We start from the raw sequence: 27,583 nt of genomic DNA on the forward strand, positions 1-27,583 counted from the left end.
ATGGTCGATGCGAGACTTAGTCATTTTCTGTGCAAATTGTGTTGTTTTGTCAAATGTACACATGTGTCTGCAGAAATGATCCTACTTGGATAACACTTCCACAGAAATGACATGGTGTTAAGATTCCTCTTAGGAGATCTGATAGTGACGCCATTGTTTTTAACACATTAACAGTGCAGGGGACAATTCCTTAGAGTGAAATGTAGATTGGTACACATCACCTCTTTAAATAACTTTGCGTCCTAATGGTTAATCATTAAATTTGTGGGATGTAGGTATATATGTTTAAATAACGCACTGTAGTACTGTTTGGTAAACATTTACAGCATCGAATTTACGAGTGTCGTTCCATGACAAGGTACTGGGGGAAAATCGGTAAAAGTGTAAATAGCAGTGGTAACTGCTCAAGCACTGGACTGGTTGCAGAAAATTCATTAGTCAAAATATTCTGCTGAAAATTGCGGAAATAAATAACAAACGTCGCATCAACTGTAGTGTTAAAGTGTCTGACATCATGTTATGGTTATAAATTGTATTAATTAAGAAAGTTTAGCTCGACCTGTCATAGGACAATACCTCATCAACCTGTTTTCTTTTTACTGTAATGTTTGCATTTTATTGTTATGTTTGCATTGAATAAATCTGACTGTCCCATCCCCTAAACCAAAGGGACAATGCCCCACCTACCTCTTTTTGTTTTTAATGTTGACCTTGCAACACCAGATATAATAACTCCTGAAACAGTTCGTGTTCAATGACAAAGGGCATCCGTCCACCAGGGATGGGAAGGGGGGAGGCGCAGGTATTTCCAATGTGACAGGAAGCGCTAAGCGGCTACTGTATGACTGTACCATAAGCCAGTTTGAAGATTTGAGGCAGGTAGTCCGGCGTGTTGCCTGCCCGAGTCTCTGGAAGAGGCCTCGTGCCAGAATGGGTTAACACCTTGCCTCTTGTGCTTCGGAAGACTGACTGAATGGACTTTTATTGGATGATCTACATTTACATCACATGTATTTATCAGTATGAGTTGCAAAGTGTAACTTAGCCCAGATTCATTGCTTCGTAAAGCGTATTCATCTTTCCGAATTACCAGTGCTATTGACAGTCCTCAGATGCTAATGTACTCCTCCTTCTACAGCACAAACATCTCGTCCATTGAACACAATAAACAATTACGTCCGTCCTCCCAGTCGAGCAGTTAGACAACGATCTTGGGCTATGTCATAGGAGTGGAGATGGGGAGGGACGGCAGCGCGGTACTGGTGGCAGTACTGAGAACTAGGTCTAGTTTAAATTGTTAAGAGACATAGTTGACATTTCCATAATGATCCTGTGATAACAGTTCGAATTGTGACCAAATAGAATCCATCGATAACAGATAAATTTACTATCCGTGAACTTAAAGGACGTAACCGATTTTTCTGCTGTACCTTGACTGATGATCAACAGAATAATCTGGTGACTTTCATTCGATGCAACAAACTTGCCAGCTGACGCTGCTTCCGACTATTGGCTGATATGCAATGAGTCACTGATCTATTTGTGTGCGCCTTTATAATAGCTGACAAATAGTTAGGTATCCAATTTTCTACGTGCATGTATGTGGGCCCAGAACCTGTTGACAATGTCTTGTTTTAAAGATAAGTAACTATTTTGTTATGTTAAAATGAGTACTCTAATGTAACATATTCATTTGCAGTTTGCTTGAACCAGAAATAACTGCCAACTGATTGAGCAAACAGAATTGTTAAAAAAATACTTGGCACATATATAAAAGGATCCTGCACGAAGTATAACAACAAGACATAGACAAATTTTCAACACTCAGTACATTATTACTGTCAATTGCTGTTGTTCTGTATTGTTGTGCTTACATCAAGCATAGACTGTGTGAATGAAATTAGTGCAACATACAAAAGTAGTTATAATGGCAACTACCGACGTGAAAACAGGTATGGCTGATACATCAGTAGCATTTAGGCATAAAGCTGGGGAGGTAAGGGCAAGGAAAATAAAAGACAGAAATGGTTAGTAATGAGCTGTCAATTAATTATAGTATGGGCGATGCTAGTATGGTAGCCAATATGTGTAGTTTAGGTGCAGATTTGTTCTCAGAATATTGAACGAGAAATCCATAGGTAGGATAAGGACTTACTTACTATGATGAAGCAGCTTTTGGTATGTAGCAACCAGAGTAGAATCGAGGTTGCCCAGACTCAGGAGAAACTTGAAGAAGAAACTGAGTACTGTATTGAACTGGGGAGGAAATTAAGCAAGTAGGAAAGCTGAGGAGATACAGAAGAAGTTTAGAAAATCCATGTTGATCTCACTGTAGTATTTCAAGAGCTCAATAAAATGCTTCAAAAGTAGGACAAGGAGCAGGATCACATAAAGAAAGTGCTCAAGGATAAGATAAATAACGTAGATAAAGAATAAAAGAAAGATGTGGGAGAGCTAATAACAACTCTTTATCGGCAAACGAGATTGGGACACCTAATTTACGAAGGTTAAAACACAGATAAGCGTTGTAAGAATGGATATGGTCTGCCAAACTGACTTCAGTATAAAAGAGATGAAGACGTTGACTGAAGATGTGCCACATATTGACTATGAACAGAAGCTATACATGCACTGTGTGAATTCTGTATGTGTTGTGGTGGCAATGAAACAAGAAGTAGGACAAACAATAGAGAGCAAAGTGAAATTTTTGTTATGTGAAGGATGCGTAGCTGGGAACCATCTCATGGGGAATAGTGGGTGAAGAAATATTCGTCAGTTTGGCAAATTTCAGAAAGTTTAATGCAAACAGTAAATGGCATAGCATTGACTTCCTTGACTAATTGAAAGACATATTGCCAGAACTGCGGGATGACCACAGAAAGATCAGACTTTTAGCATCACTTATGGCAGCCAAAGCAGGAACAAGGTGCATACTGACTGGTCAGAAATGCAAAAATAATGCAGAGGTTAAAAAAAAAGTTCAAATGACTCTGAGCATTATGGGACTTAACTTCTGAGGTCATCAGTTCCCTAGAACTGAGAACTACTTAAACCTAACTAACCTAAGGACTTCACACAGATCCATGCCCGAGGCAGGATTCGAACCTGCGACCGTAGTAGCAGTTGCGTGGTTCCAGACTGTAGCGCCTAGAACCACTCGACCACCCCAGCCGGCTAGGAAAAAAAAAGTCATTGCCCAAGAATTAGATGCTGGAGACATTGATTCCAGGGAACGAGCTGATGTTAACTTCATCTAGGCCGATGGCAAAAGTCAGCGAAACTTGTGCCAGAACCTGCAGTTCCCCTCTACTAACATCAACCGAATGGACATCATCGTACTGTGTCTACATCTAAACCTACATCTACATTGATACTCCACAATCCACCTTCCAGCGTGTCGTGTGGTGTAGGGTACTCCGTACTACTACTAGTCATTACTTTTCCTGTTCGACTCGTAAATAGAACAAGGGAAAAACGACTGTCCATATGCCTCTGTGTGAGACCTAATTTCTCGTATCTTATCTTCGTGGTCCTTATGTGCAATGTATGTTGGAGGCAACAGAATCATACTGCAGCCAGCTTTAAATAAACGCAGGTTCTCTAAATTTTCTCAATAGTGTTTCTCAAAAAGAATGTCGCCTTCCCTTCAGGGATTCCCGTTTGAGTTCCCAAAGCATCTCCAAAACACATGCGTGTTGTTCGAACCTACCAGTAACAAATCTAGCGGGCCTCCCTCTGAACTGCTCTGATGGTTCCCTTTAATCCGACCTGGTATGGATACCAAACACTTGACCATTAGCTGATCAAGAATGGGTCACACTAGAGTCCTATATGTGATCTACTTTACAGATTCGCCACACTTTCCTAGAATTCTCCCAACAAATCGATGTCGACCATTCACCTTTCCTGCCACACTCCTCACATGATCATTCCATTTCATGTTGCTCTGCAATATTACGCCCAGATATTTAAATGACGTGATTGTGCCAAGTAGAACACTAATAATGCTGTATCTGAATATTACGGGTTTGTTTTTCCCACTCATCCGCATTAACTAACATTTTTTTCGTTTAGAGCTAGCTGCTATTCATCACACCAACTATGCTATTTTCTGCATGTTTTAGATGAAAAAAAAACACTGATGATGGTGATATTTGTCACCAAAACTAGTTTGAGAAATAAATAAGTAAACAAATAACAAGGTGTTTTGCATCAAGGCTGACTCAATTTCTGATATTGTTGTTTTCCTATGCAAACACGGATGAAATGGAAGAGTTCCATGATAAAGTTATTGTGTCTACACTATGCCAGGCATTTCCAATAAAGCTCTTCAACAAACTTAAAAAAAACGACTGTGAAACTACATAAAACAAACATGAACCTCAAGTACAACAAAATCTGTTCAGCCAACAACATCTTCTCTAATTATATTAAAATTAATGCAAACGACATGTCACCTGCAGCACAGAGTGCTAACGAACAGCTGAAAGAGCTTGGATGAAATATGAAATCTGCTCCCTATACTCAAAACACAAGAACTGAATGTCAGCTTATACAAATTACATCTGGAATTAGCGAACCAAATCTGCAACTCCTCAGTACTGTATGATATAATGGAAAGAATAAATCACCACTCTGAACCGTGTCATTTGCCACGGTTCCTGTTTTCCCTTGGTTTATTTCTGTTTGAAGTTTCCGCCTTTTCCTAGAGGGCGTTGCGGAGCCTCCGCACACGCGCTGCTTGCGCCTCCACTGGGAGTTGGCAGTGTGCCGTGTGGAGGGCGGACAAGAGGTGGAGACGAGTGCTTGGCCCTGGGGTCTTATTCTGTATCGTTCATACCGATCGGTGTAGTAGGTTTGTCTCGGTAGTGACGTCATTTTCGGTTCTTTACCGAAATGTTCTATTCAGTAAGCTTCTGAGACCTGTTACCGAATGTTCCTCCCGACGATTTTACGACAATTGTACCGAGAGATTTTGGATTTCTGTGTGGCCCTGTCGATCAGTGAGCTGTGGTTTATGTACACCTATAATTTGTTATTTTAAACATATTTAGCTGTTTTAGCTTTGGATTTAGTGATCGTGTTACTAAAGAATCACCAGAGGACGCATCCGGTTCGAAAGTGAGTTCATAAAAGACTATTTTCCTTTTTTAGAAAAATGGTTAGGTTAGGTTGTTACTGTGAATGATTACATCCAAAAATAAAAAGTTTTTGGTCAATATTCTCTCAAAATACGTGTTACTTTAATGCAAATAAGAGTTTAAAAATCATTAAATATGAAGACATCTGTTCTGCTTACATATATTACACGAGTGTGAACTGATGTTACTAGTGACTTTGTGTAGTTTTTTCCACAAATGGTTTAGTTAGTAATTATCGAAATGTGTTTACAACTTTCAAGGAACAATGGAAAGCAATTATGTGAAGCCGTTTGACAACGAAGTCAGCCTACGTTCCTCTCAACAATAGTATAAGAACTGACCAGTATGCAGTCGTTGTTTAGCGTGGCCAAGTGGTCAGTGTGCGAGAGCGTCACGCGTAAGGACACGGGTTAACGCACAGATGAGCGCAAAAAAAAATTGTTTTCCCTCTTGATATATGCAACACGTTCTGAGACATTGTTACTCGTGTAAGTTAAGATTTTTCTGCAATATTCGTTATTACTTACATGTAAGAGCGCACATCCTCAGTAATGATTTAAAAAACGAAATATGAAAATTCTGGAGATGAAATTGCTGTGAGTGAAACAACCGACAGTGACCTTTATATTTTTTGTTGTCAGAAATAATTCACCATTTTTTCGGAATATGTAGCGATTTCCGAGTATGCGGTTAGACAGGAATCTAAGAGCACAACTTAAATTACTGGGAATGTAACTAGCAGCAATCATCTTCATTATCTTGCCCTATGAAAATTCGTCTGGTACTTTTGGAGATTAGCGTGTTCAAATAGAAACAGACGGATACGACAATTTTACAGATTTGTTATTAGTATATAGATACAGATGGCCATGGCGAAAAAATATGAGTTCATCGTCAAAATGCGATATTCGAGATAAAAGAATGACATTATCAACAATAATTTTCTTAAAACCTTTTAACAAGAGTTATATTTAACGAGATCTGAAAAAAGTGTTTAAATTTTTTTACGAAATAAAGTTTTGTAGAGCTGTAGCATACCTCCCAAAATCAGTCAGCATTTGGCTTTCTGCAAGGCTCTACATCAGCAGATGCATTACTTCAGATGTGGAGAAAGTTCATTCATGTGATCCGAACCTTAAATGTACCAGAGCCTTTCCCCACCCCTCTCAGTGCAACTAGCCATACCTGATAATACTGAGTATACAGCTATAAAACATGCGAGACGGTGAGCAAAAGCAGCCTGAGAAAACCAATTGGTTGTCCTGTGGTGCTACCACTGGACACTTTGAAGCGTCAACCACGAAGTTGTTTTAGCGGAAGTATAGCAGTGACAGTTTCGACGACGCCAGAGGACGTACCTTGAGGCTGTCCGTAGTGTCAACCAGCAGGCGGTGGTCGACGCCCCTGAGGCAGGCGACCAGCTCTGTGGAGGAGCCGCGGCTGCAGTTGACGAGAGCGGCGTGCCGCCGTGCCTGCCGCCCCGGCTCCCTCTCCGGCAGGGCCCACGCGTCCAGCGCGCTGCCACTCTGTGCGATCACCCGCTGGAAGAGGCCTGCAACAGCCCGCGGGGACGGGGTTTAGCAGACTTCCACACGAAAACCTGTCTGGTAGGCCTGCTACTCCCTGGATCGGAGTTTGAAGAGGTTTTTTTAAATTTTTTTATTACTTAAAAGCCAGTGATGTGTATGTTGTGAAACTGATAAGGTTCACAGTGAAGATCTGCGCAGTCACACAGCTTCCTAATAAAGCATTTCGTAGCCAAAAATTTATAGTCTGTGATTCATATAGGTGGGATGGGGCTTTGACAAATCACTGTTTTTTCTTCTTTTTTTAAATATATACCCGTAAATGTGTTGAAGAAGAGCTGCAGATTCCCGACAGGATGGAGATCACCAGTATAAGCAGCAGCAATAGCGTATCGCTTGTACGCAGATTGTATACGTCATTTACACTGAAACGCCAAAGAAACTGGAACAGTCATGCGTATTCAAATACAGAGACATGGACCTAGGCAGACTACGGCACTGCGGTCGGAAACGCCTGTACAGGGTGGTCCACTGATAGTGACCGGGCCAAATATCTCACGAAATAAGCATCAAACGAAAAAATTACGAAGAACCAAACTCGTCTAGCTTGAAAGGGGAAACCAGATGGCGCTATGGTTGGCCCGCTAGATGGCGCTGCCATAGGTCAAACGGATATCAATTGCGTTTTTTTTTTTAAATAAAAACCGCATATATTATTACAAAAAAATGGCTCTGAGCACTATGGGACTCATCTGCTGTGGTCATCAGTCCCCTAGAACTTAGAACTACTTAAACCTAACTAACCTAAGGACCCACACACATCCATGCCCGAGGCAGGATTCGAACCTGCGACCGTAGCGGTCTCGCGGTTCCAGACTGTAGCGCCTAGAACCGCTCGGCCACACTCCGGTCGGCATTTATTATTACATATTCGTGTAGTACGCGAAGAAATACGAATGTTTTAGTTGGACCACTTTTTTCGCTTTGTGATAGATGGCGCTGTAATAGTCACAAACGTATAAGAACGTGGTATCACGTAACATTCCGCCAGTGCGGACTGTGTTTGCTTCGTTATACATTACCCATGTTAAAATGGACCGTTTACCAATTGCGGAAAAGGTCGATATCGTGTTGATGTATGGCTATTGTTATCAAAATGCCCAACGGGCGTGTGCTATGTATGCTGCTCGGTATCCTGGACGACATAATCCAAGTGTCCGGACCCTTCGCCGGATAGTTACGTTATTTAAGGAAAAAGGAAGTATTCAGCCACATATGAAACGTCATCCAAGACCTGCAAAAAATGATGATGCCCAAGTACATGTTTTAGCTACTGTCGCGTCTAATCCGCACATCAGTAGCAGACAAATTGCGCGGGAATCGGGAATCTCAAAAACGTCGGTGCTGAGAATGCTACATCAACATCGATTGCACCTGTACCATATTTCTATGCACCAGGAATTCCATGGCGACAACTTTGAACGTCGTGTGCAGTTCTGCCACCTGGCACAATATAAATTACGGGACGATGACAGATTTTTGGACGCGTTCTGTTTAGCGACGAAGCGTCATTCACTAACGACGGTACCGGTAACGTAAACCGGCATAATATGCATTACTGGGCAACGGAAAATACACGATGGCTGCGACAAGTGGAACATCAGCGACCTTGGCTGGTTAATATATGGTGCGGCATTATGGGAGGATGGATAATTGGCCCCAATCGATGGCAATCTAAATGGTGCAATGTATAATGATTTCCTATGTAATGTTCTACCGATGTTATTACAGGATGTTTCACTGCATGACAGAATGGCGATGTACTTCCAACATGATGGATGTCCGGCACATAGCTCGCGTGCTGTTGTAGCGGTATTGAATAGCATATTTCATGACAGGTGGATTGGTCTCGAAGCATCTACCATGGCCCGCACGTTCGCTATATCTGACGTCCCCAGATTTCTTTCTCTGGAGAAAGTTGAAGGATATTTGCTATCGTGATCCACCAACAACGCCTGACAACATGCGTCAGCGTATTGTCAATGCATGTGCGAACATTACGGAAGGCGAACTACTCGCTGTTGAGAGGAATGTCGTTACACGTTTTGCCAAATGCATTGAGGTTGACGGACATCATTTTGAGCATTTATGGCATTAATGTGGTATTGACAGGTAATCACGCTGTAACAGCATGCGTTCTCAGAAATGATAAGTTCACAAACGTACATGTATCACATTGTAACAACCGAAATAAAATGTTCAAACGCACCTACGTTCTGTATTTTAATTTAAAATACCTGCCTGTTACCATCTGTTCGTCTAAAATTGTGAGCCACATGTTTGTGACTATTACAGCGGCATCTATCACAAAGCGAAAAAAGTGGTCCAACTAAAATATTCATATTCTTTACGTACTACACGAATATGTAATAAAAATGGGGGTTCTATTTTTAAAAAAACGCAGTTGATATCTGTTTGACCTATGGCAGCGCCATCTAGCGGGCCAACCATAGCGCCATCTGGTTTCCCCCTTCAAGGTAGACAAGTTTCGTTCTTTGTAGTTTTTTAGTTTGACGCTTATTTCGTGAGATATTTGGCCCGGTCACGATCAATGAACCACCCTGTATAAGGCAAGTGTCTGGAGAAGTTGTTAGATCGGTTACTGCTGCAGGTTATTAAGATTTAGCTGAGTTTGAACGCGATGACATGTCGGCGCACACGCGATGGAACACAGCATCTCCGAGGTAGCGATCAAGTGAGGATTTTCCCGTACGACCATATCACGAGTGTACCGTGAATATCAGGAATCCATCAAATGTCCGACATCGTTGCGGCCAGAAAAAGATCCTGCAAGAACGGGACCAAAGACGACTGAAAAGAATCGTTCGACGTGACAGAAGTGCAACCCCGCCGCAGACTGCTACGGATTTCAGTGCTGGGCCATCAACAAGTGTCAACGTGCCAACCATTCAATGAAACATCATCAATATGAGCTTTCGGAGCCGAACGGCCACTCATGTACCCTTGGCGAGTGCACGATACAAAGCTTTACGCCTCTCCTGGGCACTTCAACAACGACATTGGACTGCTGATGACTGTAAAACATCTTGTCTAGACGGACGAGTCTCGTTTCAAATTGTATCGAGCGGATAGACGTCTATGGGAATGGAGACAATCTCATAAACCCATGGACCCTACATGTCAGCAGAGGACTGCTGAAGATGATGGAGGCTCTGTAATAATGTGGAGCGTGTGCAGTTGCAGTGATATGGGACCGCTGATTGGCTCCAGGAATACTCTTCGTAGTTTTAACACTTCCGCTAACCACCGAACTCCCCAGATATGAACACTGTTGAGCATATCTGGGATGCCTTGCAACGTGCTGTTCAGAAGAGATTTCCACCCCCTAGTACTCTTACAGATTTATGGACAACCTTGCAGGATTCATGGTGTCAATTCCCTCCAGCAGTGCTTCAGACGTTAATCGAGTCCACGCCACGTCGTGTTGCACACTTACTCGTGCTCACGACTCCCTACACGATATTAGGCAGGTGTACCAGTTTCTTTGGCTCTTCAGTGTAGTTTAATGCTATTCTTACTACTTCTGAGTATAAGTGAACAATAAACAGGATGAAGAAAACATGCCGCACTTGGCAGTCGGCATGCGATTCGCCGCCCCAATTCAAGACAATTGTGTATCTAGCAAAACTTAATCACACCAAAAGGTTTAATACAAATGCGATTTAAAAAACGAGGCTCTAGCAATGGTGTAACTGCATGTAGCGTGACCAAGAACTGGTAGTACGAACTCAGTTCTAAGACGGAGCTCTCTCATTCACTCAGTGAGACGAGACAATGCCATAAACGAGATAAATAGACTCGCCGACGTTGGAGTCGCATTTGCTTCAAACTTTTTTTCAGTTGTCGTTGTTGTTGTTGTTGTTGTTGTCTTCAGTCCAAAGACTGGTTTGATGCAGCTCTCCATGCTACTCTGTCCTGTACAAGCTTCTTTATCTCCTAGTAACTACAGCAACATACGTCCTCCTGAATCTGCTTAGTGTATTCATCCCTTGGTTTCCCTCTACGATTTTTACCCTCCATGCTTCCCTCCAATACTAAATTGGAGAACCTTTGATGCCTCAGAACTTGTCCTACCAACCGACTCTTTCTTCTAGCCAATTTCTGCTACAAATCCCTCTTCTCACCAATTCTGTTTAGTACCTCCCCATTAGTTACGTGATCTAACCATCTAATCTTCAGCATTCTTCTGTTAAAGCATCAAATTGTATCCCATTCACACCTCCACAGTGCGAATCTTGAATATTTCTTTATTTAAACATTAAGACATAGCTTGAACTTCTGACAGGTGTAAACGACAGCTTTGTTTCGTCCATGACACGATTAAAGCCAACAGAAAATAATAGTGGACGCAGCAACATCATCTGTATCCAGTAAGGCACAAAAACACGATAGTTAGACTGCACTAGACTGCACGATAATTCCATTCTGTACGTTTGATGTCCAGGTTTACATTCATAGAACCAATATGTACACGTACGAGCAATTTTCGCTTTAGAAAAGATGTTGAAAGCGAACACATTGCATTTGCAAACACTTCACCAATCGCTGTATCATACTGTGCTAGACTCTAGGCAACACATCTGCATCCACGATTGCCAAAGAGAGATGCAAGCGATCTGTTAGTTTGTGTACATCAGTGGGTGGAGTACTATAAACGTGTTCATCTAAGTGTCCCCACAAATAAAAATCTAGTGTATTAACGTCTGGAGAACATGGGGGCCAGAACACTGGACCTCCACGAGCAATTCATTTCCTTGGAAACACTTGATTTAAATATTTACTCACATTCATTCCAAAGTGTGGCGGTGCACCCTCATGCTGAAATCAGAGCTGTCACCGAACACGAAGTGGAACATTTTCTAACGCATCAGGCAAAGTATTGCAAAGAAAGTACGATACAGGGGCGCATTCAGCTTGTCTCTCAATAAGTGTGGACCCAAAAGCACTTCTCACACGATTTCAGTCCACAGGCGTATGCCAAAGCGTGATTGAAAGCTATTTTCATGGGTGACATTTGGGTTGTGTTCCAGTAAATAATGGCTGTTGTGGAAACTGAAAATACATTCATTAGTGAAGCTAGATTTGCCAGTCCATATCATATTACTTATTAAGTGTTCGTTATCTTCCACTTGATCCAAAACCCATTCCCAAAGGCTTTGCTCCAGGCGACGAAAAACATTCTTAACAGAATTTCACCTCTGTGGGTACCTTGCACCATACGCAGAAGCAGCAGCAGCAGCTTGGTTATCGGATACATCCAGCAGCAGAAGCATATCGACGTATTCATCGTCTGTGAAGCCGCCCTACATGAACTTGACATGACCAGTTATGGGTGTGCCGTTGTACACTGTGCGATTAGTAGACAGACGCAAGCAGTTTAATGGATCCCGCTGTCGCATGCTAGGCTGTTGTCAAGAGACATAATGACGTCCTGCTTATAAACGATGAAAACTGGAAAACAGACGACTAAAAATTAATAAATGAACCTGACGAGGATTCGAAGCATAGCACCATGATGGGTATTGGATTAATGTCCGAGCAGTCTAGTGTTGGATGATGAATGTTCCTCCGTACATTCCGATGCACTGCCGATGTGGCTTTGTTGCCAGCTCCTCGTTTACGTGCGTGTGTTTCCAAAATGGACTCGATCTGATTTTGCTAGATAAACTTTTGTCTTGAATCCGGATACGCAATCGCATGCAGACCTCCCAGTGTGTCACTTTTCTTCATCTCGTGTACGCAGTTTTTTAGTGGTGCTATTTATTTTTGTTGTAATAACTTACGTATTTTCGATCGTTTGTGTTGTGTGAGTTTCCTTTGTAGTTCTCCGCAACAGAAGTCGCTAGAATCGCTCTGTTTACTTGATTCCGCGACCTTTGCAAATAGTAAATATGCAGCAGAGCTCCAGCCCCCTACCAGAACGGAGATGAGCAGCAGTAGCAGCTTATCGGTTGCACACAGTTGGCATACATTGTTTAGCTTAGTGGTATTCTAACTTACTTCTGAGTAGACTATTTCTTAGTAAGTTTTTTACGTAAATTTTAGTACATGTCATTGCGAGGCGAATTTCTCAGGTATCTCCCTGCCACCGGAAGCGCCGTGTCACGTGACTCCGTTTAAATCTCTTGTTAGTACACAGCCTACGGTTTAGATCAGTGCTTTAGAGTTTGCGTATTCATTTCATGCAGCAGCTTTGGTGGAAGCAGAGTTTCTAGAAAATGTAACTGCATCCATTCTGAGTACAAAAATTTATTTCTGTTTTGAGAGCTTCCGGATCTTGCGATCTTAGGCTGTAGTGCGAAAGCAGCACAGCAGATTTTAGTGTTGTTTATTCCTCTCGTTCATATCTTGGGTACATTTCAATCTCTGTAGCCCCAAAGTCGTGCAATTTCTCATTTGCGGGATTCTGTTTGTGCTTTCTCAGTTATCCCTGAGAGCTCTGTTGGTATTTTTTGAGATCTTGTTCTATTTTTCACACTGTGCAGTATGGAAGGGACTGTACCTGTTGACAGCGAACACAAGGACAATTGATTGCTGTCCACTGGAAGCTGCGTTGGCCACAGTTGACAGGCTTCTGACAGCTGCTCAAACCTGTGTGACAACGGGGAGCCAGTGACGAGAGCTGCGACACCTTTGATGCCATTGGAATCCCCTGGGGAGCCGGTTACAGCTGCTTCTTTCGATACTCAATCTCACCAGCACGTCTTCACTCGAAAGAGAGAGGGTGGTGGACAGTGGAGGGTTCACGCATCACTGGGTGGAAGACGAAAGAGGGAACTGCCACATCGCTGGCTCCTTACGCCATAGCAACAGGTACGAGGTGCTGCCCAGTGTTGATAATACTTCTGAACCAGCACGTGATGCCTCTCTTGTCGGGTCAGCGGTCAGTTTTCCTGCCTAGTCCAGATAAGTACACAGGGCGGGCTTGCTAGTCACTGAGAGCTCCAGCGTTACGTGGATAATGGAGCTTCTCATGAAAGTAATAGGCAGGGCGGGAAAGAACGCCAGTCTGCACTCACAACGGAAGCTCCCCATCGCACCCCTCTCAGATTTAGTGATAAGATGGCCCAGTGGATAGCCCATCAAAAACTGAACATAGATCAAGCACGAAAACAGGAAGGTGGTGTACTGAACTATGAAAAAAGGCAAAGTAGAAAGAGTGAACGGTCCAAGCTTAACAAGTGCAACATCGAGAGAAATGGAAGTGCCACGGCATTGTGTTGGTCACGGTGTTGGAATACAAGGTGGGCGAGCTGGGTTCGGCCGGCCGGTGTGGCCGAGCGGTTCTAGGCGCTTCAGTCTGGAACCGCACGACCGATACGGTCGCAGGTTCGAATCCTGCCTCGGACATGGATGTGTGTGACGTCCTTAGGGTAGTTAAGTTTAAGTAGTTCTAAGTTCTAGGCGACTGATGACCTCAGATGTTAAGTCCCATAGTGCTCAGAGCCATTTGAACCATTTTTGAGCTGGGTTCAAAACTCCTTTGTGGCACTTACATTAATTTTTCTTTTCCCCAACATTATGAACTGTCCGTCAGGTCATTTGAATGTTTGTTTTCTTCCTTTAGTCTTTTCAGTTATACTATGCATTGGTTACCACAGGTAAGCATACATTACCGTCGCAAGTAAACGTGATGAATAGTGATAGCAGACGTCTCACACGAATGAAAAGAACAAATAAACCTGATGTGAACTATGTTACAACAAAGGAATTACAGAGTCCAAACTTCCAAAACGGAACTTAACTTCAAAAAGGTTAATAACATTTTTCGACAGGGCGTCGATAAGAGATTCCTATCATATGACAGACGTACAGTCACTAATGCCGTGTGTGATGCACCAGACGTATTTTCTGGTGGAGGATTCGGCTGACTTGTCGCCTTTTCATCAAAGGTTTGCGGCTTCCATTCGAAAGCCACTTCCTTTCGGCTACTAATAATAGTTGCGCAGAATCAGCTTTCATTATAGGTCCCTTCCTTACACCTTGCGAAAAATAAATAGACAAATAAATAAAAGTAATTCGCACGAAGGAGCTTTGAACATGGCTTTCCCGCTCTGCAGTCCAACAGCGTGACCTCTTTACCACGATGCCACTGCTACTTCAGACAGCTGTATGTTGCAATTCTTGTACTTGCACCGTTCACTCTTTCTTTTTGCTTTTTTTTCACAGTTCAATACACCTTCTTCCTGTTTTCATGGCTCGGTCCGTGTTCAGTTTTTGATGGGCTGTTCATTGAGCCGGTTTAACACTAAATTTGAGGGGGGGGAAGGGGGGGCAATGGGGAGTTTCCCTTGTCAGTACGTTGGCTGGCTGCCACATGTCGATACGAATGGCGCCTGCCGCTTAGGTTCTTGGGCCATCTTCGGCTTCCTTCAGCAAATGGCTGACATGATGAAGGCAACTAGCATCACACACAGGGTGCTAGCTAAATTCATCATTTGTAGCATCGTACCCAGGATCTATGGCAGTTTTTGGAAATTTGTGGTAAGGTATTATGGGACCAAACTGCTGATGTCATCGGTCCCTAAGCTTACACACTATTGCATCTAACTTAAACTAACTTAGGCTAATGACAACACACACACCCATGTCCGAGGGAGGACTCGAACCTCCGACGGGGCAAGCTACGCGAACCGTGACAAGACACCCTAGACCTCGCGGCTACTCCGCGCGGTTCGCCGGCAGTATTTTACACAGTATGACACAGATAGGGACACTGCTTGTTGTGTGCAGATACAAGGAGAATTAGCCACTATCTGTAAACAGCTGGAAGTTGCACTGACAACAGTGAACAGCCTTCAGGCCATGCTGCAAAGCTGCAGCTACAGCGGGTCGCCAGTGACAAGCTCTGCAACAATTTTGGTGCCGTTGAAATCCCCCGCCAACTCCGTTATCATTCGGTCCTCTGATATGCAAGTTGTGACTGGTCCGTCTTCTCTTGGCAGTAAAATGTGGGATCGTATATGTCTTGATGGGTGGTGAAAGTGGGTACAGGCCACACAATTGACACCTTACGCTTTAGCAATAGATACAAGGTGCTGCTACCCAGTGTTGAAAACACTTCTGACCAAGTGCGGGATGCCTCTCCTATTGGTCTAGTGGCTGATTTTCCTGCCCAGTCCAGAAAATTGCAGAGGGCAGGTATGCTAGTCATTGCAGCTTAGGCAGTTTATGACGCTCCCACAGGAAAGTAGTGGACAGATCAGGAAAGACTGCCAATGTGCACTCCACATCTACATCTACATCAATACTCAGCAAGCTATCTGAAGGTGTATGGTGGAGGATACTTCTGGTTCCCTGTTCCAATCGCGAACGTTGTGTGGGAAGAGCGATTGCCAGTAAGCCTTAGCGTTAGCTCCAGTATCTGGAATTTTCTCGCCATTTTCATTTTGTGAGACGTATGTGGGAGGAAGTAAATGTTGTCTGTCTTGATATGTTTGCCAGGGTGGAGGGGATGTCTCATCCGAGAAGTGGAGGAGGTTCTGCTGGTGGTGGCTATCTAGCAAACTGGGTGCTACTCTCTGCAAATCGTGGTGCATGTTGGAACGAATGATGCCTGCCACTTGGGTTTAAGGCCATCCTCGATTCTTTTCAACAGGGCGAGTTTGGTGAGGCTAGTATCTAACCGTGTAAACGTGTAACATCAGCTCAGAGTCGATCGCAGTTGTGTGATTTGGAGCAGAGTGAAAGGTCTAAATTACACTCTCAGACGAGTCTGTGACGGTATTGGATGCGAATTTCTGGACCGCTGCTTCTGGGTGGAGAATTGTGGGGTTCACCTTAATAGGCCAGGTATACACTACACGCAGGAAGCGGCGACTAGAATAGTGGAGTACATGTGACATGCATGAGGGAGTTTTCTAGGCTAGAGGGCCACCCCTTCTGTGATCAGAGATGAAATGTCTGACAAAATCGAAGATAAATCAGCCGTAATGCTCTCAGAAAATGCTCGTCCTCGCAGATCTAATGTAAACAAAGTAAAAAATAAACATTAATATGATATTAGTAAGCTGCAAGAGCATCCAAGAAAAGATCGCAGATTTGAAGGTTATAATGCTCAGACAGTGTCAGACAGTGTTAGCAACAGAAAGTTGATTAAACGAAATCCTAAATTCAGATTGGCCAATAGTGGCGGCGTATTTATTGCAGTAAAGAATTCGATAATATCTAATGTGGATATCTCGGATTCTGAAGTGAATTAATCTGGGTGAAGTTAAGCATCAAAAGTGAGTCAAAATTGGTAACGGATGCTTTTGTAATTTTCCCCTGGGTCAGGGCCTATAGTGGTAGAGCGATTCAGAGAGAACTTGCAGATTGTCCTTAGTTACTTTCCTGATCAAGCCGCTGTAATAGAGGGTTACTTCAGCTTGAAAGTTATAGATTGGGAGAGTTATACTGTCAAAACTGGCGCCAGAAGCAGGAATTCATGTGATATTTTCTGAATATTAAAGAACTAAGTTGCGAAGGTGACGTCTTAGATCTTTTAACAACAAAAGACCTGAACTTATCAGTGATCACAAGACAGTGATAGCAACCACGACTATAGGTGTAATAAGGAATGTTAAAAAAGGAACGAAAACCTTTTTGATTCGCAGGAATGACAGGACACAAAATGCAGAGTATCTGAGACGTCAGTGTGAAATATTCAGTGCTGAGAACGAAGATGTGGAGCACAAATGGAAAAAAATTGAAAGCATCGTTCAATATACCTTATACAAGTACGTTCCGAGCAATGTCTTAAGGGATTGGAAAGACCCACTGTGGTTCAAAAGCCACGTTAGAAAAAAGCTACGTAAATAAAAGGAGTTTCATCACACATTCAAGAGAAGTCAAAACCGAGCTGAAAAAAGTTGAACGAAGTGAAAAGGAGCGCAAGGAAACCAATGAGAGGAGAGTCCGCAGACTTTGAAAGTGAAATTATGCCAGACAATCTGAGTAAATATCCTAAGAGCTTTGGTCTTAACGTAAAATCAGCAAGTGTTTCGAAATTCTGCATTAATTCACTCACGGGTGATATTGATACCAGAGCGGAAGATAATAGAGAAAAGGCCCAAAATATTGAATTTCATCTTCCGAAACTGTTTCACCGCGGAAGATCGAAACACGGTCCTTCCTTTCAATCATCGTACGAACGTCGAAATGGCAAACGTTGAAATAACCGATCGTGGAACAAAAAAGCAACTACAATCGCTTATCAGTAGAAAGGCGTCAGGACTATATGGGATACCTATAAGATTCGACAAAGATTATGCGGAAGGTCTTACTTCCCTTCTAACAGAAATTTACCATAGATCGCTGGAGAAACGAATGGCGCCTAGCGACTGGAAGAAAGCGCAGGTAATTCCAGTTTTCAAGAAGGACAGTAGGAACTATGTACATACTTATATTTTCATTTTGAAGATAAAACGCTTCTGCTGTACGCACTTTGTTTACAAGCATGACCGGTTTCGCAGCAATTTCGTTGCGTCATCAGGTGCAATAAAATCAAGCCATGTTCTGATCGAGAAAAGAGAATGGGTTGACCTAGCGTTCATAGTCAGCAATTTTACAGCTGAAGCAGGAACTATGTACATACTTATATTTTCATTTTGAAGATAAAACGCTTCTGCTGTACGCGCTTTGTTTACAAGCATGACCGGTTTCGCAGCAATTTCGTTGCGTCATCAGGTGCAATAAAATCAAGCCATGTTCTGATCGAGAAAAGAGAATGGGTTGACCTAGCGTTCACAGTCAGCAATTTTACAGCTGAAGCAGTTTTATCTTCAGAATGATATACCCAGGCTATAGTTGTTCTGTCTACAAAGTCTTTTGCACATAATTACGAGTATAAACCTACACCGCTGACATAAACTTGTTGTAGAATTATTGAATACGTTTTATGCTCAAGAATTATGACATTTTCCTGGAACGAAGATTTTCTGTATAAAAATCAACATGAATTCCGCAAACGGAGATCCTACGAAATTCAGCTCGCTTTGTTCCTCCAAGAAATCCACAGTGCTGCAGACAGCTGCACTCAGATTGATACGCAGTTCCTTGACTGCCATTTGGTGAAGAAAATACGAGCTTACCGAGCATCGGACTAGATTTGCGATTGGATTCGAGAGTTCCTTGCAGATGGATCTCAACATCTGGCTGTTAACGGAGCAAAATCAGCAGATATAAAGGAAATTTCCGGAGTACCCCAGGTAAGTGTGTTACGAACGTTACTGTTTGCTGTGCGTATAGTTGATTTTGTACAATGCGTCGGATGCTCTTTAAGACTGTTCGCAGACGATATGGTTGTCGATAAGAAAGTAGCAACGCCAGAAGACCGATAGAGGATTGAAACGTGGTGCTGCCTCTGGCCTTGAACGTAAATAAATGTAACATATTGCGCCGACACAGGAGAAAAAACCCACTAATGTACGACTACGCTACTAATGACAAATTTCTGGAAACAATATCTACCGTAAAACATCTAGGAAAAGAATCCAGAGCGAGCTTAAGTGGAATGACCATATAAAACAAACAGTAGGAAAATCGGAGGCCAGACTGAGGTTCTTAGGACAAATCTTAAGGAAATTTAACTTACCCACGAAACAAGTGGCTTACAAGATTCTTGTTTGATTCTTGAGTAGTGTTAGTCAATCTGGGACCTTTAACTGGCAGGACTGATAGAGTAGATAGAGAAGATTCAACGAAGAGCGGTGCGTCTCGTCACGAGATCGCTTAGTCCGCGCGAGACCGCTACAGAGGTGTTCAAGAAACTTGTAAGGGTACAGTACCCTTACGTAGTATCGATTATGCACTATGTAGAGATCATACATGGTTTAATCAAAGACTGCAATGCAGTCAACAATGTGCAAGTGGGTAAGCAGTAGTCGAGTGTTGGAGTCCGTGGAGGGAAGTCGGGTGTGAGAGGCTAGAGAGAGAGGTTGCTCGGTAGCGAGGCTGGAGATGAGTGGCAGAATGGCACACAGTGCTTGATGTTCATAAATGTTTATAAATTGAGTGATTTACTTAATAAATTCCAGCATTTAAGAAAGGAGATGTTATCGTTTGGTAGTTTTCACAATAACGGAAGTGGACAACAATGAGTCTCATGACAAGGAGGAAAGATATATATTATGCTAAAATAATTAAAATATAACTACTTCACCTACAGCGTATGCGAATAATAAAGTTCGGTACGCATCTGGGGGAAGGTTACAAACTGTAGTGGCAGGCGCTACAAGTGAGGCGTTATACATCACGGAGAGGTTTGTTATCGAAAGTTCGAGAGAGTACTTTCCGGGATGAGTCGTACAACACGTTACTTCCTTCCCATTGCACCTCGAGAAATGACCACGATGAAAAAAATGGAGAGAGTAGAGCTGATACAGAGGCTTACTGGCAATCATTTCCCCAAGCGCCATTCGTGAGTGGGACAGGGAAAGGGAGTAGTCAGAGGTTCCGGAAATACTCTCCGGCACACATCGAGAGGTACAAATCACTCCGACGTCTAAGGCCACCATCATTTGTGGTGTTCTGTACCCGCAGAAACTGCAGCAGTCACTTTCGCCCTCTCTTGTATGGGTAGGATTAGGGACACTTATGTGAGGGCTATCTGGAAAGTAACTTTTGTTAAGCTAGAAATAAAATACTAGTGATTTTAAAAGCAAATTTATGAGAAAAGTCTTAAAACTACAGCTATGCTCTTTTATGTAAGCATCATTTACGTTTAAACATTTCCCATATCTTTGGCAAACACCGCTAGTCATGAGTCAGCGTTTTCACTGGCACTTCTTATTTTATCAGTCTCTCACAACAGGCTTCAGAATTTATTTTCTTAGTTCTGTTTATTCACAAACAGGATTCCTTTAGCATTCAAAAAGATATCAGCCACAACCTTTCAGAGTGAGAGTGTTTAGTATGTTACTCTTGGTTTATTGAGCAAGGTAGCATGATCCCATACAAACGACTATTGTTTTGTCTCTATGTTAGGCTAGGCACAAATTGAGACGCGTATAACACGTGGGACGTGACACGACACTACAGCGCGACACGCACGTGCCGCACGAGTCGCGCGGGTGCAGCGCATATTGCGACGCGTACACCATACTTCGCACTGTTACTTTCCTCGAACGATTTTACAGAAACTATTCACTGAAAATATTTGATTTTTGCCTTACTTGTAGCGTTATATGTCAGCTTCGTGGCGAAGTGCCCATGATCTCGCTAATGACCATTCTTATTGTGATGTATACATTTTAGTAAGACACTACGCAGAATTCAAAAAGTTTGCAACGAAAATTAGGGGTCGCTATGATTTTGCGTTTGGTGCGTATTACACCATATGTTGCTGTGTATGAAATTTAGCTAACATGTTGAATTTCTGTTTAGACTTCGGAAGAGGTCTCTATCTGCCTCCAATCTCGAGAAAATGGATCCCATGTAGCGCGCTCACTTCTAATCTCACGCCCGCGGGAATGAAAAACTCTTAACGTCTTTCATATCTCCTAAACCGCTCGAGACATCCAAACGAAAGTTTGTCGAATGATAGCACACAAGGAGAAGAGTGTTTTGCTAATTCTTAAACACAGGGAACTTTCTTATCTATATATCAGTACTTATCTATGTATCAGTACTTATCCTTCCCTTTTTATTTTTTTCACTCCGGTGACTAATTTTTTAAGAGTTAGCGACAGCTAGCGAAACAAGAGCTTACTAGTATGAAAATAAACATGAAATTTCTTCTTTTATGTTACTGCGAACCGACACTATGAGGTTTTCCGTAAGCTTTTGAGCTCTGTGTTTGCCAATTACTTGTTTAATGGGGCACTCCGTTTCGGTATTCTGTCTCAATAGCTGCTGTGAGACGAGTTTGGCAAATTACACTGTGACAAAGAAAGTACAATTAAACCAGTCACCAAGATAAATGTGGCAGTTACTCACAAACGGTGATGCTACTTCGAATGAGAAAAGGTTAACAACTCACACAAAAATAGATTGCCAACTCTGTTGGAATTTTGGTGGAATCCCCGTAACCCATCGTATTTTTAACACTGAGCAACTGGAATGAAAACTTACCAAAGGATTTTATTCCTTCTCTTGATCTGAGCAGTATTAAAATAATCTCGAGCGTTCCTTCAGGCGGAATGATAGGCACATGCCAGATACTGGTTACTCCCCTACGGCTTGCCAAACTGACAATGTGTGATCGCGAATAAAATAGTTGTTATTGAGAAAAAAAAACAATTGGTATGTCGCACAACACAATGGTCAGTGTATTGTCAGCAGCGGAGGATAATGCGCGCGACAGGAATGCAGAAGACAGCCATGTGTGCCTTGTGAGTTGGAGTTCGAAAAACATTGTCGTGAAAGTAGATCTGCCTTTTTCAGAAGTATATTCAACAAATTAAATATATCTAATGATAACACTCTTTTAGGATATTCCTACTTTTTTAATAATACCGACCATTTTCTTCATTTGTGTAGCCTGTTGTATAATTAGTTTATTAATAGTGATAATGCGCATGCAACAATTGAAATGCTTTTTCTCATCACGGCGAACCAATGAAAACATTGTTATTTGTGACTGCTTTCCGACTGTTTCTAGATTGCAGTGGAAACGTGATCTTCACATGCATGTAGTACAGTGTGTCGTATTATATTATTACATCCATATCCAAGTAATCACAGTGAGACTTCTATACTTCAGATCTTGGACACTTTTTACCAGGAGCACAAAGGGATCACACCTGTGGAGATTGTCCCTTTCTAAATTTTTGTAACAGATCGTACAGATACGCCAGCATACTAGGCAGCGAAGAGATAAACTTGTTTTACTTTCCTGCCTTGCTTCTTAATCACATGATTTTATAATATTCCTTGCTTCCTTATTCACTACCCTCTGTCCCTTCTTGCGATCTGAAAACATTGCGGAGGCATATGATACAATTCCAGCGGCCAATGGCTCATCAGTTGCTGAAGTATGCATTTTTCTTGACAGAAGAGAAACAAAACAAAACTATACAGATATAAATAACAGAAAAGTGTAATGTACTAACGAAGAAAGCTGGAGCGTTTAAATGGGAAAAAACGAAACACTACCCAGAGGCAATAAAATTTAGTACACAGTAAGGCAAAATTTATCGTATGGGCAATACTACCACTGCTATTATGCGCCGCTCCGATGTGATCATATGGCCGGGCTGCTTTTCCGCTCCCCGCCTCAAGTTTCCCACGGTGCTAGCGAGGCACGCGAGACGCGCAGCGCGAGAAACTGTGCCTCAACCACAAGGCCGCGCGACCTGGCGCAGGCGCGTGTCGCGTCCCAGTCGCGTCGCGCCGCAATTTGCGCGGTCCCATTTGAACCTGTGTAGTTACAAAAATGCGCGCTGCGCTGCGTCGCGCCACACGCGCTATACGCGTCCTAATTTGCGCTTAGCCTTAGAGTAAGAAACCCATATTTGATCACTCACCAAGATAGTATTCAGTAGCTTTTTTCTCCTGCACCACAATGAAAAAGGAAGTCCAGAGACACTTGTTGTGGCTTCCGTTCATGGGCTAGCAGAGGGAGGCGCGCCTATAGCCCTGTGGTCACGACAGGAGAGGCAGCACGTCCTCTTTTCAAACGAGTCTCAATACTGCGTACAGGACTACGGTAGACGCAGGAGAGCAAGCGGTGCTACATGACATCGGTAATTACTGTATAGTCCCAGCAGTATGCGGGATGTCATTGGGTGCGCAACACGATCACCTGTGGTTCCCATAACTTAGATAGCAATCATAAAATTTATGACACATTAAAGCCGTGGCTGTACTCTATCTTCGAGCTATTCATGACACTATCTTCCTACAAGATAACGCAAAACCACAAGCTGTCCATGTTGTACTAGTTTGTTACTTTTTATCTTGAACTTACCTGTGATTATGTTCCACTAGCATGTTTATCCACCAACGTAAATAGTAATAGAAATGATGCATTCTGATGAGATCTTTAATGCATTGTATCACATAAACTGCATATTTTCGTGATACAAAAATATAATTTCGAAATTCACCAAATACGATCTAACACGATATGAAAGAACAACACAGTCACAAAGTAACGGTCACGCTTCTACACAGAGGACAATTCGAACCCGCAAAACATCTGTCTTCGCACAAAAATGAATTATTTATCGAAATCTGTAAGGACCTTGAGTGCAAAATACATAGAGGTTACTTATTGCAATATGCAAGTGTAACTACAGATCCTAGATAGCAAACGGAAATTCGATGTTCGCGCCTAAATAAAATTGCCTATATTAGTTACCAAAGTACATAAAGGTTTCTTCTAAAACAATACGCTACTGTCGTAATTTAATTGTTATACAACAGCTTGACATCACTGAAGTTGCAAATGGCAGTGGTTTGGGGTCAGTGGAATGCGCGCTACAGGGAGCTGTCCTTTAAGTAACCGATTTGCATAAGTTCGTTCTGTCACTAAGTTGCTGACTGCTGCTGAAATCGCTGCTGCAGATGCAGTGCGATGCACCTGAGCCATAGACCGATCATGATGGTCTTCCCTCCCAGCAATGTCAAATGGCTCTAAGCACTATGGGACTTAACATCTGAGGTCATCAGTCCCCTAGACTTAGATCTGCTTAAGCCTAACTAACCTAAGAACATCACACACATCCATGCCCGAGCAGGATTCGAACCTGTGACCGTAGCAGCCGCTTGGTTCCAGACTGAAGCGCCTAGAACCGCTCGACCATAGCGGCCGACTCAGCAGTGTCATCTGGTCATCCACAGCCTGGTGTTCTTGTGACCATACATTCTCGTGAGCACTTCTGCCACCAATCTGGTATAGTGTCTACCTTCCAGCCAAGTCTTTCTGCAGAAGGAACACCCAGCTTCACGTAGCCCTATTACACAAACTCATTGAGGTGTTGACAATGGCATCTTCGTCGCCTGATAGGCATTCTTGACTAATATCAAGCCACCACGTCAACTCTTAAAGGTAATTAACCTCACGACTTCTACAGCGTGTATTTAAAGCAAACTTGATTTGTATCCTCACTGGCGCTGCTAGCGTCACTCTTATGCAACCGACGCGACATTGGAGTAGACATCATCTTTCAAATGTAGAAACACACCTGCTAACACTTTCGTTTATTTCACTCAAACGCTTCTTGGTGCTGCAATTTTTTTCCGTCACTGTGTATTACAACAGAGTGGTTGTTTAGGCAATGGTATCAAATGAGTAGCAGAGTGACAATCGTATTTACAATCAATGTGTGGTGGATCCCGTTTCGTTTATATGCTGTTTCTGATTCATGCTCTGTTTTAGCAAGTCAATATCTCATCCACAAAAAAAATTAATATCGTTTTTCAAATCCACGTTATGGAGCATGACTTTGTGTAATGGTGCTAGAGCATAATGTAAATTCTGTACCATTAATATGGTTGTTCTACGTAGAAGGCTTGTGCTTTCTGGGCTCAAATAAAAATCCTGCAATTAAAAGGAAGTCTCGTGTGTTTATTGCTATTTCGTTGCTTTCGTCATTTCAGTTAAATGGAGCATTACTTTTCCGAGATAGTAGCACTGAATAGCCACAAGGCTTGCAGTAATTCCTTGTACACAGATAATTACAGAAATATTCTTGTGCTTAAATTCAGTCGATAATTGGACTGCAGCTGCTTCTGCTCTAAGTGATTTATTCAGATACCAAGCATCTGTCACGATTAGTAAATTATTTTTTTGCATTGCAGAAGGTAAGGTTACATCTAGAGCTTCTGAGCAGCAGGTGTTTCGACATCTCATATTTTATTCTCTGTGAAACAGATCATTTCAGATGTCAAGAGAATTTCTGTTGTGTCATGTATGTGTGTACCTAACGAACCATTCCTGAGAGTAGTCAGATTGCATAATAATATTATTTCCGTTAGGTTTTATTCACTTGTAAAAAGGGTATCCTTAATTAGGATAATTTCAAGTGGATCTTTAATGTCCACTGCTATTAGTGAAGCCACTCCCAATTTAACAGACAAACACAAGTATACTCATCAGGGACTGACTTAAGTTGTCACACAGCGAAAACCACATGCCATTCTAATGAACTGAGCTTACTGAACAGTAGTAATAAATATTTGTATAGGTAAGAAACGATGATTGCTATGCTGTCAACTACCCACTTTCAACTACATTTCAAAGTCACCCAAAATTTATAGTGACATCATAATTTGGTAAGGTTCCTGTGCTTTCACTACCCACTTTCAACTACCTTCAATGTCCCCCAAACGTTATAGTACTTCAGTACTAGGTTATTAACATCATCTTTCAATACTAAACATTAGTCATATTTTGCCGATAATAGTAATTTATGCTATTGCTCAGTGGAGATTGCATGACATTTCTCCCTCATTCATCACCATTTCACAGTAAAATTGTAACAAATTGCCCCATACATCACTAGGTTACAGTAGAATTGTAACTAGTTGCCCCATTCATCACCATGTTGCAGCAAAATTGCAAATAAAAAAAAAAAAAAACTGCCCCATAAATTGCTGTGTTATAGCAAACTTGTAAAAAATACTGCTCCATACATCATCATTTACAAACTGTAAAAATTTGCCCCAAACATCATCATGTTACAGCAAAAATGTAACGAATTACCTCATACAGCATCACCGTTACACAAAATAGTAACAAATTGCTACATTCATAACTACATCATTTGAAAATGTAAAAAATTGCCCCATATCCTGGATGCATGATGACAGTGTGTGTACCATAACATGACCATGAGTGTCAGCTGCTGGAACCCACTCAATTCTATAACACCAGAAGCCAGCAGTACATGTGTGATTGACAGTTCCTACACCGATTTTGTTGACTTTCCTTATCTGACCATCGGGTGGTAGTATATGTACTATAAACTGACAATAACAACCTCTAATAGTACTGAAACACCAGGATCTGACACTGTATGCACTGTAACCTGATAGTGGGTCTGATTCCAGATAAGCACCAAACAAAATTAGAAACAATTTGCCTCCATACATTGCCTGAGACAATACTGACTAAAATATGGGGATGCATGTATGTGACAAAACAGTAGCAAATTGTCCCATACATTACTGTGGACACAGACTAAATTGTAACAAACTGCTCCATAGATTACCACTGACATAAAAATTGTAACTAACACTCACACATATTTGACTAAGCATATGTATACAACTTAGCAAGTACACTTCTTAGTACAAATGGTGGCAAATGGAGAACAATGCTACAGTTTTGTTTGTAACAACAATGACATGTGGGGCAACTTGTTACAATTTTATGTGTAACAATAGTGATGTATGGGGATAATTTGTAACAATTTCCTCTATAATGATGGTAATGTATAGGGTAATTTGTTGGAATTTCATCACACACATCCAGACCTGTATGCTTAGACTCTGCATGGTGGCAATGTACCACAATTTTGTTTGGCACTTATCTGTAAGTGAATACAAAATAGGGCAATTTGTTACAGTTTTGTAGCTGATACCCTTCGTTGGGTTATGGCACATATATTATCAGCAATTGTTCAAGGCCTTAGTAGCCACAATGATTAGGATAATGGCAGTTACCATGTCAGATCAAACTAAAACTTTGTGTAGGTAACTAGCTACAGCTGTGGTACTTTTACAGAAAAACATTTTCATTTGCTGGCTGTATATATTTACTCTTAATAATATATACTGATAATGAAAAGAATGCTTTTCTTCAAACTCTCAGGCTACCTTACACTAGTCTCTTCTAGTCTTAATTTCACCTTAAACAATCTCAGCATCAAAAATGTGATCCAAAATTAATTTTTTTTATTTTATACTATC

At 42.0% G+C, this 27,583-nt stretch overlaps 1 protein-coding gene across 2 annotated transcripts in view; it reads right to left on the bottom strand.

The window, feature by feature from the left end:
* LOC126481677 (juvenile hormone esterase-like) overlaps positions 1 to 27,583 on the bottom strand; it is a 499,150-nt gene that overhangs the window by 228,940 nt on the left and 242,627 nt on the right. For both annotated transcript variants that reach the window (XM_050105611.1, XM_050105610.1), the window contains exon 6: positions 6,500 to 6,693. In XM_050105611.1, the coding sequence (XP_049961568.1) occupies positions 6,500 to 6,693 (194 nt within the window). The remainder of the gene's footprint in view (positions 1 to 6,499; positions 6,694 to 27,583) is intronic.

The sequence above is a fragment of the Schistocerca serialis genome, chromosome 5 (assembly GCF_023864345.2).
Source record: "Schistocerca serialis cubense isolate TAMUIC-IGC-003099 chromosome 5, iqSchSeri2.2, whole genome shotgun sequence".
Lineage (NCBI taxonomy): Eukaryota > Metazoa > Arthropoda > Insecta > Orthoptera > Acrididae > Schistocerca > Schistocerca serialis.